At 40.0% G+C, this 16,947-nt stretch overlaps 1 protein-coding gene across 15 annotated transcripts in view; it reads left to right on the top strand.

Annotated features, from left to right (window-relative positions):
- RBMS3 (RNA binding motif single stranded interacting protein 3) overlaps window positions 1-16,947 on the top strand; it is an 830,766-nt gene that overhangs the window by 537,540 nt on the left and 276,279 nt on the right. For all 15 annotated transcript variants that reach the window (XM_027584288.2, XM_027584297.2, XM_027584292.2 and 12 more), the window contains exon 5: window positions 9,956-10,113. In XM_027584288.2, the coding sequence (XP_027440089.1) occupies window positions 9,956-10,113 (158 nt within the window). The remainder of the gene's footprint in view (window positions 1-9,955; window positions 10,114-16,947) is intronic.

Here is a 16,947-nt window from a genome sequence, read left to right as displayed (position 1 = left end):
CACCCCAGCTTTCTTTTGGTGTCCATTAGCATGGTAAATGGTTTTCCACCCCCTCACTTTCTAATCTGGAGATGTCTTTGGGTCTAAAATGAGTTTTTTGTGGACAGCATATCGATGGGTCTTGTTTTTTTATCCATTCTCATAGCCTGTGTCTTTTGATTGGGGCATTTAGCCCTTTTACATTCAGGGTAACTATTGAAAGATATGAATTTAGTGCCATTGTTTTGCCTTTAAGGTGACCTTTACATTATACTGTCTGTGTTCCTTTCTGTTCTATGTTACTTTTAGGCTCTCTCTTTGCATATAGGACCCCTTTCAATATTTCTTGTAGGGCTGGTTTTGTGTTTGCAAATTCCTTAATTTTTGTTTGTCCTGGAAGCTTTTTATTTCTCCTTCTATTTTCAATGACAGCCTAGCTGGATATAGTATTCTTGGCTGCATATTTTTCTCATTTAGTGCTCTGAATATATCATGCCAATCCTTTCTGGCATGCCAGGTCTCTGCAGATAGGTCTGTTGCCAATCTAATGTTTCTACCATGGTAGGTTACAGATCTCTTGTCCCGAGCTGCTTTCAGGATTTTCTCTTTGTCTCCAAGACTCATATGTTTTACTATTAGATGTCGGGGTTTTGACCTACTTTTATTGATTTTGAGGGCGGTTCTCTGTGCCTCCTGGATTTTGATGCCTGTTTCCTTCCCCACATTAGGGAAGTCCTCTGCTATAATTTGCTCCAATATACCTTCTATGCCTCTCTCTCTTTCTCCTTCTTCTGGGATTCCAATTATCATAATATTGTTTTGTCTTATGGTATCACTTATCTCTCGAATTTTGCCCTCATGATCCAGTAGTTGTTTATGTCTCTTTTTCTCAGCTTCTTTATTTTCCATCATTTGGTCTTCTATATCACTAATTCTGTCTTCTGTCTCATTTTTTCCTAGCAGTTAGAGCCTCCATATTTGATTGCACCTCATTAGTAGCCTTTTTGATATCGACTTGGTTAGATTTTAGTTCTTTTATTTCTCAAAAAGGTTTTCTCTAATATCTTCCTTGCTTTTTTCAAGCCCAGCTAGTATCTTTAAAATCATGATTCTGAACTCTAGTTCTGACATCTTACTAATGTCCATATTGATTAGGTCCCTGGCAGTCGGTACTGCCTCTTGTTCCTTTTTTTGAGGTGATTTTTTTCTGTCTTGTCATTTTGTCCAGAGGAAAATAGATGAATGAGAGAACTAAACGCTTACAGGGTAACAACGACCCCAGAAAAATATACACTAAAAAATCAGAAGAGACCTGAAATCGGGGGAAAAGAAAGGGAAAGAAAGAAAAGAAAGAAAAAAAATTGAAAATGATAAAAGAAAAAAGAATATGATCAAATATGATCAGGCTGGTGAATAGATCAGTGCCACACACTAGATTTTGGGTGTATTTTGGTGTGTTAGAACAAACAGCCTCCCAAAATTTTAAAGAAAGAAAAGCTTATATATGTATAAAAATAAGGGTAAATATGATGAAGGGATGGAATATGACTGTAAAGATGAAAATTATAAGAGATTTTATAAAAGGAATTGATACGGTAAGAAGTTGGTTCAAAAAAGAAAGAACAGGAATTAAAAAAAGTGGGGGAGAGAATGTGATCTGCAGGAGAGTAGAACAAAGAGATTTAGGGTATATTTTGGTCTGTCAGAAGAAACTGGATCCCAAAATTTTAAAGAGAGAACAACATATATATATATATATATATATACATATATATATACCAAAAATAAGGTTAACTAATATGAAGGGATAGAATATGACTCTAAAAATGAAAAATAAAAAAGATTTTTAAAAAGGGGATTCAAGGTCCAGGCTGGTTGCCCAGGACCATCATGCTACCTTAATAAAGATTCTGGAATAAAAAATAAATAAAATAAAATAAAATAAAAAGGGGATTGATAAGATGTTGGTTGAAAAAGGGAAAAAGAAAAATTCAAAGAAAAGAAAAAGAAAATTAAAAAAACTAACTTTGAAAGACTAAAGAATCAGGGGGACAAAAGCCATGAATTCTATGTGCAGTACTCCCCGAGTGCTGGAGTTCTGCCGGTTCTCATTGATCGGTAAACTTGGTCTTGGCTGGCTGTTCTTGCTGATCTTCTGGGGGAGGGACCTATTTCCTTGGTTCCCAAATGTCTTTGCCGGAGGTGGAATTGCCCCGTCCTTGCCGGTCTGGGCTAGGTTATCTGCTCGGGTTTGGTCTCGGGAGCTTTTGTTCCCTGCAAGCTCTCGGTACAGCTTTGGAGGACCAGGGTGAAAATGGTGGCCTCCCAATCTCCCCCTGGAGGAGCCGAGACTCGGGTCCCCACTCCTCAGTGCGCCCCCAGAGAAAAGCAGTCAATCACTCCCGTCTCCCTGGTCTCCGGCCGCACTCCGTGCTCACCCGGACTGTGACTGAGCGCTTCTGTCTCTGGCACCCGACCCCGTGTGGAGTCTCCAAACCCAGCAGATCCCTGCAGTGCTCTCCTGTGCCGCTCCTCCCAGAGGAGGAAGGGGAGTCTTCCCCGATCTGCCGCTTGTTGGGTCCCTGCTGCAGGAGCAGTGGCCCAACTGGGCCGCGGATCACGGTTTATGGCAACCCCGAGCTGAGAGCCCGCGCCTCGGGTCCATCTCTGCAGCCGGCTTCCCCGCTCCGATACCTGGGAGCTCTGGTGCACTCAGGCACCCCCAGTCTTTCTGTGACCCCAGGGTCCTGAGACCACACTGTCCCATGAGGGTCCCACCCCCCGCTTAGCCACTGGAGTGACGTCCCTCAGCGGAGCCGGCTTCTAAAAGTTCCGATTTTGTGCTCCGTGGCTCTATCACTTGCCAGAAGCGGCCGACGGAGACCCCCTCTCCTGCCATCTATCCTCCGAATATCGCCTCGGATTTACTTCTCCTCACATCCTACCTTCCAGAAAGTGGTTGCTTTTCTGTTCAGAGTTGCTGCTATTCTTTTCTTTGATCTCCTGTTGAGTTTGCAGGTGTTCAGAATGATTTGATAGCTATCTAGCTGAATTCCTGGGACCATATGAAACTTAGGGCTCCTACTCCTCCGCCATCTTGCTCCTTCCTATGTATTTATTTATTGGAATCTGCTCACATGATGATGGAGGCTGACAAGCCGCAAGATCTGCAGTCATTAAGCTGGAGAGCTAATGGTGTAGTTCCTGTGTGTAGGCCACCAGGCTTGAGACCCAGGAAGAACCAAAATGTCCATTTGAGCCTAAAGGCATATATATCACAGTTGGAAGGCTAGCAGGTGGGAGGAATACTCTCTTAACTGAGGCAATCAGTCTTTTCGTTTTATTCAGGTGTTCAACTGAGTGGATGATACCCACCCACATTAGCAGGGCAACCTGCTTTACTTGATCAACAGATTCAAATCTCAAACTCTGAGAAAACACCCTCCCAGATACATCCAGAATAATGTGTGATTAATCCTCTGTGCCCCACGAGGCACAGTTTGGTTGGCATAGAAAATAACCGTCAGACACATTTTGATACTGAAGCAAATATGGCCAGGACGGGAGGCTTCCTCCAGGTATTACTTATCTAGCGGAGTCATAACTTGGATAGCTATGCCCTGAACATGCTGAGAATGTTACTAGACAGGAAGGGCAACTTTATACCAAGTCAGTTGTAAACTAGTTCCAAATCCTTTGATGGCTGGAGGCCAGTTATTATTACATGAGAATCTCTGACTCCTTGCTTCCGTTTTCAGGGTGAGAGAAAACAGTTTTTATTATTATTAACTTTTACATTGCGACAACACTTAAAATGGACTATTCCATTAAAAAACAATTGCTCCTCTGTCTCCCCATTGATTTTCCTTTTTCCAGGTGAGACCCATTGAATTGCAATATTTATAGACCATCCCCAGAGTTGGTGTAGTATAGGAGAAAGGGGACCAGATCGAGAGCCAAAAACTCTCTCTTATGATGTGGTTCATTTGCTTACTGGCCATGTGACCCTGGCAACCCTTTCAAGATATCAGAACCAGTTTTCTTATTTGTAGAGTGGAGGTAATAACTTTTGCCTTCCCTACCTCAGGTGACCCTTTCAGGGCCACCTGAAATAAAATGACGCTGAAGCATTGGAATACTGTAAAACTCTGCTCTATGTAAGGTAATAATAATATTATCTTCAGTCTGTATGAACATCCCTCTCACTTGTTTTTAAAATATTATAGTCACATGTTTGCTTTAGAATTATTTCAGACTTCCTCAGGATATTTCTGGATGTTTTGTCACCCCTGCTTCAGATAATTCATCTCAGACAGTTTTGACTCATAGTTCAAAAATGACTGTAAATTGGTTACACACAATTTTGTGATAAAAAAAGGACTTGATAGTATATAAAGTAAGAAAAAAACTAATAACCATAGAACATTATATTATGATGAAAAAAATAGGAATATAGTCCCCTAAAACAGTGTTACATAAAGTTTGGTTCACCCAATGGTACTGTTCCCAATGAAATAAGTAACAGAAATTGAGAGTAAGGATTTAAAGCTTTATATAACAATTTCACATCAACATAACATTTAAGCCAAACATAATTTTGGTCTGTCAAATGTAATAATAAAAAAAATGCAACTTTATTTTGCACATCTTTTAACTTAATTTTACTTTCCATTGAGTTATTTTTATTGTATTTTACAAATATTTGTACATGACAGATTGAGAATAAAAGTGGTCTCCCCCCAGGTATAGATTGATAAACATTGCTCTAAAGTCTCTAATGCTAATAACTATTTCCTGAATATTTAAATGTAGTTTTGGCAAGACTGAGTGTTACCAAATCAAGTTTTGAAGCCTTCCACTACCTCTTTCAGACTCATGTATATATAATGGCCATAATGCATATTCAAAAAACACAGCCCAGACTCTGTTGTTTTGCAAGCTCCTCTGGAGTTTCTCAGGTGTAATCTGAAACTGGCCCCAGTACTCAGAGGGCAGCGAGAGACGGAAGAAACAGGCCGCCACTCCAGGGTAGGTGACAGGTTTAAGGAATAAAAGGAACTTATATATAAGGCTTGTCTTAGGCAGCAGTGAAATGAGTAGATCTCATTGCCAAATCTTAAAGGTTTCTATAGAAGTCTTAACTGGGTTCAGTCATGTATACCATCCAGACAGTCTCATCACCACATCATTATCCCAAGGCTGTGTCCTTGCAGCAGCTTCTGGGAATGGGGAAAGCAAGGGGAGCCCACATTCCAAGGACAGGGGAGGAGGTGAGGAGCCTCCAATTGCTCAGGTGCAGCTAATGGATCAACCAATGATCACATCTTTTCTTCTCCGTGACGTTCCCCAACAGACGTAACCTTGGATCTTGCAGGCAACCATTATTGTCCTCCAACTGGGATTCATTTGCTTAGCCACCTTGAAATGCTCTGAAACTCTGAAGTTGTGTTAAACTGTCAAAAAGCAAATGAGTGCCAATAAGTCTTATTTTGGCAATTTGCATATACAAAAAATTCCAAGAAAATGGAAGTCAGTTCAGAAAAAAAGTTGTTTACATATTCTTGAGTGAAATAACAGGACTCTGCTTTCATTAATAACGGAGAGGACACTTTACTGTTTCACAATCTTGTGACAAAACTAAATAATAGATCAAGAAATCCCTGTAGAAAAAGATGTAGAAACAGACCAAAATTGGGGAGTTACTTACAGTGACCTGGTCAATTCAATGTAATGTGATGTATGAATTGTAGTCATATACTTTTACAAATGAGTATACATTGCAGAGTATTCATTCAGTGAGTGTGTAAAATGCTGACCAAGGCCAGGAAATTTTTTTCTTTTTTCTTTCTTTCTTTTTTTCTTTTTTCATAGCCTTAGCTCGGTAGCTAAAGCTAATTGATGAATAAACAAAACTGAATAAAACAAAGAATTCAGAGATATTTATTGTCATCTGGGCTAACATTCCTTTGAACTACAACCTGCTGTCTGCTCTTCATTGTTTCTTAAGAGAAAAGGCAGTGTCATGAATTGGTAAGGACATTGGACCACGTGAAAAGGACATGAGTTCTGTTTCAAGCCTGTGGACTTGAGCAAGCCATAACTACTCCTTTAACCTCTTTTCTCCCCCATTTTTTTAAAGATTTATTTATTTATTTATTTGAGAGAGAGAGAGAGAGTACATGAGAGGGGGGAGGGTCAGAGGGAGAAGCAGGCTCCTTTGCTGAGCAGGGAGCTTGATGTGGGACTCGATCCCGGGACTCCGGGATCATGACCTGAGCCGAAGGCAGTCGTTTAACCAACTGAGCCACCCAGGCGCCTTTTCCCCCATTTATTAAATGATCAGATTGAAGAAGATGTCCCTTAAGGTCCATTCTGGAGCTAAATCATCATGAAAATTTAAGTTAAAAAAGTTTTAAAGTTCTTTTAGATTGCAATTCTCACATGAGACTTTTTTTCTGAAAAGTTAACAGGGAAGTGCTCTTTGATTCATAGTGCCAAAGCACCTTTTGAAAGTGGCCATCAATTTACATAAACCTGATACATAGATAACATTAAAAGTAAAAATATGAATGTATAATTGTATAAAAAATAAATGTATGTATTCTTTTAAAGTTCATTCTATGTCAAGTCAACAGATATATTCAAGACTGCTACCACATTTCAAAGGATGGAATTACTTAACAAATAACACTACCCAATGCTTTACTTTTTCTGTGAATATAAATTAAGGAATCACACCATCCAGTGCTATCATGTGTCTGTGAATACAGATTAAGGAGTTGGCCTTGTTTGAATTTGGATTCAGAAAATAGCTTACTGGGCACTCCCTTATGTACTAAGCTTTGTGTGTTGATCACACATCATTTTGAGAAGCTGCAATGAATTCTACAGTTGGAGAATTTGGAAACGGATTTGAATCAGGATAAACTAACTCATTACTACCTAGAGAAAATGAAAAGATCTGTACAGTACGCTGGGATAGTGGGTTGGCTGGTTGTGGTTAGTTAGCCTGATCGAGGACAAAGGGGGTAGAATGCTGGGCAAATTCCAACCCATTCAGGGGACTGCCTTCTGTTGCCGCTCCTCTCTGAGAAGTCTGGGGTTAGTGCAGGAACTCCCAATCCTTGGGACATGTATCTCTCATGAAACTTAAGTAGATCTAGGTGTGTAGGATCCAGAAATTCATTGTAAGAAAATGATTCTTTTCCTAATTCTGTCTCAATTCCGATTATTCCCAGAAAAGAAAGAAAAAAAAAGCCTCCATCTGGTGCTAGTGAGCTTCTCACACCTCTCTTAATTATGAATCTCGTTTGTAACTGAGAAAAAGTCAACCATGAGAGTCAAAACGGTACCTAGCTATAATTTAATAACACTGATTTGTTGTTTCTTGTTCTTACGGTAAGTAACCTATTTATGCCAAGTAATACCAGCTTTTTGGTTTGGTAGCAACAGAAAGTTACTTTTTAAATAAACTTATTTAAGGACAAAGGTATGTTGATTTAAAGAAAGCTTTTCAGTAAACAAAAAGTTGTACGTGGCTGGCAAAAATTTCTCAGGTGATATGCAGGTGATTGAAGCTTGGGAAACATTGGGCTGGTGAGAAGCACACTGAGCTAGAAGATAGGAAACATGGTCACCAAATCTAATTCCAATCCTGTCACTAATTATCTGATTGTCCTTGGGCAAGATGATACATCTTCATGGCTCCATTTCCTCATTATCCAATGAATATATTGATATTTGCCAAGCTACTTTTGGAGTGATGTAAAGATTAAAATTAAATGATGGGTAGTAAAATAGTATAATAGTTATATAGGGGCTCCTCAGTGGCGCAGTGCATTTTGTCTGACTCTTGGTGTTGGCTCAGGTCCTGATCTCAGTGGTGTGAGATCGAGCCCCACATCCAGCTTGTGCTCAGTCTGCCTCAAATTCTCTCTCCCTCTCCCATGGCCCCTCCCACTCATGCTCTCTCTGTCTCTCCCTAAAATATATTTAAAATTTTTTTAAAGTTGTATGTATATAAGATTCATTTTATTATGTCTCTGAAACACCACTTTTTCTTTTCTTTTTTTCTTCTCATTACCCCAGCAAAAGACAAACAAACAAACACACAAATAGAACAAAAACAAAAACATGAACGTGACCACTTAGGAAAGGATAATGGATAATATTATCTCTGTTTCTGCTCTAGGATCATGCCATTTTTTTAGCAGTGTGTGTGTGTGTGTGTGTGTGTGTGTGTGTGTGTGTGTGTGTTAGAGAGGGGGAGAGAAACTAACTACAGTTACACAGTTTCTACACTTACACTGTTCCTAAACACTAAAGCTGTGTTGTCTTTTTCTGAATGATTATATGTTTATTTTTACCATTTTCCATGGTGATAAACTAAACTAAACTGTTAAAAAATTTAATGTAATAATACATCTTATTAATCTCAAAGCTTAATAAAAATATTATGACCAATCTGAGTATTTAGAACTGTTAAAAACAATAGTTTCATACCAAAATTATTTTTTGTCTTGAAATAATATTTGGAATCTTGCTTGTATTTTTTTCATTGTCCTAAAACCTCAAATTTTCTACAGAATATGAGATATCTTTACAAAAGATGTTTCACTGTCCCATAATGTCATTTCCTATAGATTCCAGAATTTCTTTTTCCAATCTAATCTTGATTATCCTTGAAGTTAAGGTTGTTGTTTTGGTTAAAATATAAAGGTGCAGTTAAATATATGATATATTTTGATCTTAATGGCTAATATGTCAGGTTTATGGCAGTTTTATCTTGATACATACAGACAGCTAAGTCCCAACCCTAATTCATTGTGTGAAAGAGAGAACATTCATGGACATAGAGATAATGCTAGTGATTGTTTCGGTTCCCATTCTATTAAGGAAATGTACTTAGCACTATTGCTATTGGATTAGAAAATGATAGACATCATAATCTCACTCAAACATCAACATGTATGTATAGGATAACAGTTCCCAAACTTGCCCAGTCATCAGAATCACCTGGAGGGCTGGTCAAAACACAGATTGCTTGTCTCACCCTCAAGTTTCTGATTCAGTGGTTCTGGGGTAAGGCCTGAGAATTTGCATTTTTAGCAAATTCCACAGTGATGCTGAGGCCGATGTGGTTCCCATCCTCCCCCCAGCCTTTTTGTCAAGTGGAAGGTAGTAGAGCAGGACAGTGAAGCCTATGGACTTATGTGATACCCCACAGACTTTGGTGATAGCCCCAGAGTTGAGCCCTGGCTTTGATACTTATGAACACTATAACTTGGACAAGTTAGGGATCAGTTTTGTCTTCTGTAAAATGATAACAATTCTATTTATTAGGAATATTGAATAAAATAATGCATGTTAACTGTGTAAAACATGCTTAACCCTATAATGAGTGCTCACTAAATGCAACGTTTGTAACTAGTAGTGATGGTAATTGGAGCAGTGAGAGTAGAAGCAGTAGTTAGTGGTAATGGAAAAGAATACACATGTTTCCTTAGTTCACTTGCAATAAAAGTTTATTTTTCTGGGTGCCTGGGTGGCTCAGTTGGTTAAGCGACTGCCTTCGGCTCAGGTCATGATCCCAGAGTCCTGGGATGGAATCCCACATCGAGTTCCCGGCTCAGCGGAGAGCCTGTTTCTCCCTCTGACCCTCTTCCCTCTCATGCTGTTTTTTTCTCTCTCTCTCTCTCAAATAAATAAATAAAATCCTTTTTTTAAAAAAAGTTTATTTTTCTTTCCTAAGGAGGCTGGGCAGAAAGCTTGCTTTTCATTTATTACATTGTTTCTATGAGAAACACTCAGCAAGAAGGGAATTCGTTGAGAAGAAGTATTGCCCTTAGTAAAAGAATGTTCAGGAGTATGTTGAAGTTGGGAATCCATGCTGCAGTTCAAGCAAAAGTCTATCCATTTGTGCAGTAGGTTTTTCAATATTCAGAACCTAATGCATTTGTTTCTTTCCTTCCCTTAGCAACAAGAGCAAGACCCAACAAACCTATACATCTCAAATCTCCCCATTTCTATGGATGAGCAGGAACTTGAAAATATGCTGAAACCCTTCGGACACGTCATTTCCACAAGAATACTAAGAGATGCTAATGGAGTCAGCAGAGGCGTTGGCTTTGCCAGGTAAAACACTTGCTATGTACATGTACATGTATTACTTATGTTTCCTCCTTATTCCCTTTTAATTCCATTCCTTTCTAGAACTAGGGCCCAAAGCAATAGACTATTTTAGCCTCTCCCTGCAAAAAAAGTAGCTTTTCAAACCGACTCTCTATCTTTGCTTCAATCCAAAGAATTCCAATGTAATTATAAATATGTTGTGCTTGCTAAAATCTGTATGTACAAAGAATGGTTATATGTGTCTCAGGTCATAATGATATGCATACCCAGTTCCCAATTCTCTCTATGCCTGTAGATTAGCAAAATCAGATGCTGCCAATTTCTGCTAATGGTAATAAATGCCCAATACCCCAAAGCTGAAGAGCCCATGTGGTGCACAAAGCATCCAAATGTTTTTGCATTGATTTCCAAAGAATGAGACGATAGAATTTCTCAGTCAAGAAAAGGAAGAGAAGAAAAATTTCGAGAAACAAGAATTGTTGGGAAGTCCCAAGGAACCCAGAAATATAAGTGGGGGGATTAGGAGGGTATTTGCATTTAAGAGGCCCTGGCTATGTGGTTTTGATGTTTTACGCAGAACAGAAAAAAGCAAATTACACTTTTTTCATTCTCAGAAAAGGAAAAGTAGTTTTCATCTTAACTTTAAGGGATGTTTACAAAGGAAGATCTCAGCCAGAAACGGAGTTAAAATGGTTGTACCTGCTGTGCTTTCATGAAAAACAAAGCAAAAGAAACCACAGAGAAAAAGAAACTGCTCAACAACAAAGAACGAGAGTAAAAGCCGTGTCTCCATGGCTTGGTGTGTTTATGTGTCTCCAGCTGACTTAACATGGATGAGTGAATGAATGCTAGAGTCATTGGGAAGTCAGCCCTTTGCAGACAGGTGTGTCCATTGATAATAAACCCTGCCATTACCTGGAAACCATTCCAAACCAACTTTTATTAACCCACTTTGAAAGACAGCAAATTGGGGCGCCTGGGTGGCTCAGTCAGTTAAGCGGCTGCCTTTGGCTCAGGTCATGGTCCCAGGGTCCTGGGATCGAGTGCCACATCGGGCTCCCTGCTCAGCGGGGAGCCTGCTTCTCCCTCTGCCTGCCTCTCTGCCTACTAGGGCTTCTATCTGTCTGTCAAATAAATAAATAAAAAATCTTAAAAAATAAAAAAGAAAGATAGCAAATTGTAGGGGCGCCTGGGTGGCCCATTCAGTTAGACATCTGACTCTTGACTTTAGCTTGGGTCATGATCTCAGGGTCTTGAGATCAAGCCCCGTGTTGGGCTCTGTGCTGAGCATGGAGCCTGCTTGGGATTCTCCGTCTCCCTCTGCCCCTCCTGGGCTCACTTTCCCTCTCTCTGTCTCTCTAAATACATACATACATACCAATCTCTAACTTGACTTCCTACAAGTCATGGACCATGTCTTAAAATTCATATCCGCGGGGGGGTGGGGGGGTGGGGCGGAGCAAGATGGCGGAGGAGTAGGAGACCTGGATTTCGTCTGGTCTCAGGAATTCAGCTGAATAGGAATCAAATCATTCTGAACACCTATGAACTCAACAGGAGATCGAAGAAGAGAATAGCAACAACTCTCTGAACAGAGAAGCGACCACTTACTGGAAGATAGGACGTGCGGAGAAGTGAATCCGAGGCGATATTCGGGAGGATAGACGGCGGGGGAGGGGGTCTCCATCGGCCGCTTCTGGCAAGTGCTAGAGCAGCGGAGCACAAAATTGGAACTTTTAGAAGTCAGTTCCACTGAGGGAAGTCGCTGCAGTGGCTAAGCGGGAGGTGGAAACCTCGCGAGACAGTGTGGACTCAGGACCCTCGGGGTCACAGAAAGACTGGAGGTGCCTGAATGCGGCAGAACTCCCAGGTATCGGAGCGAGGAAGCCGGCTGCAGAGACGGAGCCGAGGCGCAGGCTCTCAGCTCGGGGTTGCCATAAACCGTGATCCGCGGCCCAGTCAGGCCACTGCGCCTGCAGCAGGGACCCAACAAGCAGCAGAGCCGGGGAGACTCCCCTTCCTCCCCAAGGTGGAGCGGCACGGGAACGCACTGCAGGGATCTGCTGGGTTTGGAGACTCCACATGGGGTCAGGTGCCAGAGATAGAAACGCTCGGTCACAGGCCGGGTGAGTACGGAGTGCAGCCGGAGACTAGGGAGATGGGAGTGATTGACTGCTTTTCTCTGGGGGCGCAATGAGGAGCGGGGCCCCAAGTTCTCAGCTCCTCCTGGCAGAGAGTGGGAGGCCACCATTTTCACCCTGGTCCTCCAAAGCTGTACCGAGAGCTTGGAGGAAACAAAAGCTCCTGAGAGCAAACCCGAGCAGCTTGCTTAGCCCAGACCGACAAGGGCGGGACAAATCCGCCTCAGGCAAAGACATTTGGGAACCATGGCAACAGGCCCCTCCCCCAGAAGATCAGCAGGAACAGCCAGCAAGCCAAGATCAAGTTTTACCGATCAAGGAGAACGGGAGAACTCCTGCGCTACGGGAATACTGCACATAGAATTCATGGCTTTTTTACCATGATTCATTAGTTTTCCAAAGTTAATTTTTTTAACTGTTTTTTGGGTTTTTTTTTTGAATTTTTCTTTTTCCCTTTTTCAACCAACATCTTATCAATCCCTTTTCTAAAAAAACATTTTTTTATTTTTCACTTTTAGAGTCATATTTTATCCCTTCATAGTAGTTACCCTTATTTTTAGCATATATATATAAGTTGTTCTCTCTTTAAAATTTTGAGATACAGTTTCTTCTAATAGATCAAAATATACCCTAAATCACTAGTGTATGGCTTTGTTCTAGTCTCCTGCCTGATCACAGTCTCTCCCGTTTTTTTCTTTACTTTTCTTTTTTTTTAAATCTTCTTCTTTCATCTTTCAAACAACTTCTTATCAATTCCATTTACAAAACCTTTTATAATTTTCATCTTTACAGTCATCTTCCATCCCTCCATTGTATCAACCCTTATTTTGTACATATATAAGTCTTTCTTCCTTTAAAATTTTAGGAGGCACTTTCTTCTAACAGACCAAAATACACCCAAAATCTAGTGTGTGGCACTGATCTATGTACTAGCCTGATGATATTTGATCATATTCTGTTTTTTGTTTTGTTTTGTTTTGTTCTGTTTTTGTTTGTTTTTATCTTTTTCTTTTTCTTTTTTTTCCCCCCTTTCTTTTTTCTTTCTTTCCATTTCTTTTCCCCTGGTTTCAGGTCTTTTCTGATTTGTATAGAGTATATTTGCTGGGGACGTTGTTAACCTGTTAGCATTTTGTTCTCTCATTCATCTATTCTCCTCTGGACAAAATGACACGATGAAAAAAATCACCTCAGCAAAAAGAACAAGAGGTAGTACCGTCAGCCAGGGACCTACTCAATACGGACATTAGTACGATGTCGGACCTAGAGTTCAGAATCACGACTTTAAAGATATGAGCTGGGCTTGAAAAAAGTGTGGAGGTTATTAGAGAAACCCTTTCTGGGGAAACAAAATAACTAAAATCTAACCAAGTCGAAATCAAAAAGGCTATTCATGAGGTGCAATCAAAAATGGGGGCACTAACTGCTAGGATAAATGAGGCAGAAGAGAGAGTCAGTGATATAGAAGACCAAATGATGGAAAATAAAGGGGCTGAGAAAAAGAGAGAAACAACTACAGGATCACAAGGGCAGAATTCAAGAGATAAGCGATATGATAAGGCGAACAACATTAAAATAATTGGGATCCCAGAAGAAGAAAGAGAGAGAGGGGCAGAAAGTACTTTGGAGCAAATTATAGCAGAGAACTTTCCTAATGTGGGGAAGGAAAGAGACATCAAAATCCAGGAAGCACAGAGAACCCCTCTCAAAAATCAATAAAAATAGGTCAACACCCTGACATCTAATAGTAAAACATATGAGTCTCAGAGACAAAGAGAAAATCCTGAAAGCAGCTCGGGAGAAGAGATATGTAACCTACAATGGTAGAAACATTAGATTGGCAACAGACCTATCCACAGAGACCTGGCAGGCCAGAAAGGACTGGCATGAGATCCTCAGAGCACTAAACGAGGAAAATATGCAGCCAAGAATACTATATCCAGCTAGGCTGTCATTGAAAATAGAAGGAGAGATAAAAAGCTTCCAAGACAAACAAAAACTAAAGGAATTTGTAAACACGAAAGCAGCCCTCCAAGAAATATTGAAAGGGGTCCTCTAAGCAAAGAGAGAGCCTAAAAGCAGCATAGATCAGAGAGGAACACAGACAATATACAGTCACAGTCACCTTACAGGCAATACAATGGCACTAAATTCATATCTTTCAGTAGTTACCCTGAATGGAAACAGGCTAAATGCCCCAAACAAAAGACACAGGCTATCAGGTTTGATTAAAAAACAAGACCCGTCAATATGCTGTCTGCAAGAGACTCATTTTAGACCCAAAGACACCCCCAGATTGAAAGTGAGGGGGTGGAAAACGATTTACCATGCTAATGGACACCAAAAGAAAGCTGGGGTGGCAATCTTTATATCAGTCAAATTAGATTTTAAAACAAAGACTGTAATAAGAGATGAAGAAGGACACTATATCTTCCTTAAAGGGTCTATCCAACAAGAAGATCTAACAGTTGTAAATATCTATGCCCTTAACATGAGAGCAGCCAATTATATAAGTCAATTAATAACAAAAGCAAAGAAACACATTGACAACAATACAATAATAGTGGGGGACTTTTAACACCCCCCTCACTGGAATGCACAGATCATCTAAGCAAAAGATCAACAAGGAAAAAAAGACTTTAAATGAAACACTGGACCAAATGGACTTCACAGACATATTCAGAACATTCCATCCCAAAGCACTGGAATACACATTCTTCTCTAGTGCCCATGGGACATTCTCCAGAATTGATCACATCCTAGGTCACAAATTGGTCTCAACCAGTACCAAAAGATTGGGATTATTCCCTGCATATTCTCAGAGCACAATGCTTTGAAACTAGAACTCAGTCACAAGAGGAAAGTCGGAAAGAACTCAAATACATGGAAGCTAAAGAGCATCCTACTAAAGAATGAATGGGTCAACCAGGAAATTAAAGAAGAATTAAAAAAATTCATGGAAACCAATGCAAATGAAAACACAACTGTTCAAAATCTTTGGAATACAGGAAAGGCAGTCCTGAGAGGAAAGTATATAGCAATACAAGCCTTTCTCAAGAAACAAGAAAGGTCTCAAATACACAACCTAACCCTCTACCTAAAGGAGCTAGAGAAAGAACAGCAAAGAAAGCCTAAACCCAGCAGGAGAAGAGAAATAATAAAGATCAGAAGAGAAATCAATGAAATAGAAACCAAAATAACAGTAGAACAGATCAATGAAACTAGGAGCTGGTTCTTTGAAAGAATTAACAAGATGGATAATCCCCTGGCCGGACTTATCAAAAATAAAAGAGAAAGGACCCAAATCAACAAAATCATGAATGAAAGAGGAGAGATCACAACCAACACCAAAGAAATACAAACAATTCTAAGAACATATTATGAGCAACTCTATGCCAGCAAATTAGATAACCTGGAAGAAATGGGTGCATTCCTAGAGATGTATCAACTACCAAAACTGAACCAGGAAGAAATAGAAAACCTGAACAGACCTATAACCACTAAGGAAATTGAAGCAGTCATCAAGAATCTCCCAAGAAACAAAAGCCCAGGGCCAGATGGCTTCCCAGGGGAATTCTATCAGACATTTAAAGAAGAATTAATACCTCTTCTCCTGAAACTGTTCCAAAAAATAGAAATGGAAGGAAAACTTCCAAACTCATTTTATGAGGTCACCATTACCTTGATCCCCAAACCAGACAAAGACCCCATCAAAAAGGAGAATTATAGACCAATATCCTTAATGAACATGGATGCAAAAATTCTCACCAAAATACTAGCCAATAGGATCCAACAGTACATTAAAAGGATTATTCACCATGACCAAGTGGGATTCATCCCTGGGCTGCAAGGTTGGTTCAACATCCACAAATCAATCAAAGTGATACAATACATTAACAAAAGAAAGCACAAGAAACATATGATCCTCTCAATAGATGCAGAAAAAGCATTTGACAAAGTACAGCATCCTTTCTTGATCAAAACTCTTCAGAGTATAGGGATAGAGGGTACATACCTCAATATCATAAAAGCCATCTATGAAAAACCTACAGCGAATATCATTTTCAATGGGGAAAAGCTGAGAGCTTTTCCCCTAAGGTCAGGAATGCGGCAGGGATGTCCACTATCACCACTGCTATTCAACATAGTATGAGAAGTCCTAGCCACAGCAATCAGACAAGAAGAAGAAATCAAAGGCATCCAAATCAGCAAAGAAGAAGTCAAACTCTCACTCTTTGCAGATGATATGATACTGTATGTGGAGAACCCAAAAGACTCCACCCCAAATCTGCTAGAACTCATACAGGATTTCAGTAAAGTAGCAGGATATGAAATCAATGCACAGAAATCAGTGGCATTCCTATACACCAACAACAAGCCAGAAGAGAGACAAATCAAGGAGTCGATCCCATTTACAATTGCACCCCAAACCATAAGATACATAGGAATAAATTTAACCAAAGAGGCAAAGGATCTGTACTCAGAAAACTATAAAATACTCATGAAAGAATTTGAAGAAGACCCAAAGAAATGGAAAATCTTTCCATGCTCATGGATTGGAAGAACAGACATTGTGAAGATGTCAATGCTACCTAGAGCAATCTGCACATTCAATGCAATCCCCATCAAAATACCATCCACCTTTTTCAAAGAAATCTAACAAATAATCCTAAAATTTGTATGGAACCAGAAGAGACCC

Source organism: Zalophus californianus, chromosome 1 (genome assembly GCF_009762305.2).
Source record: "Zalophus californianus isolate mZalCal1 chromosome 1, mZalCal1.pri.v2, whole genome shotgun sequence".
NCBI classification, from domain to species: Eukaryota; Metazoa; Chordata; class Mammalia; order Carnivora; family Otariidae; genus Zalophus; species Zalophus californianus.
This window is presented reverse-complemented; position numbering and strand designations above follow the sequence as displayed.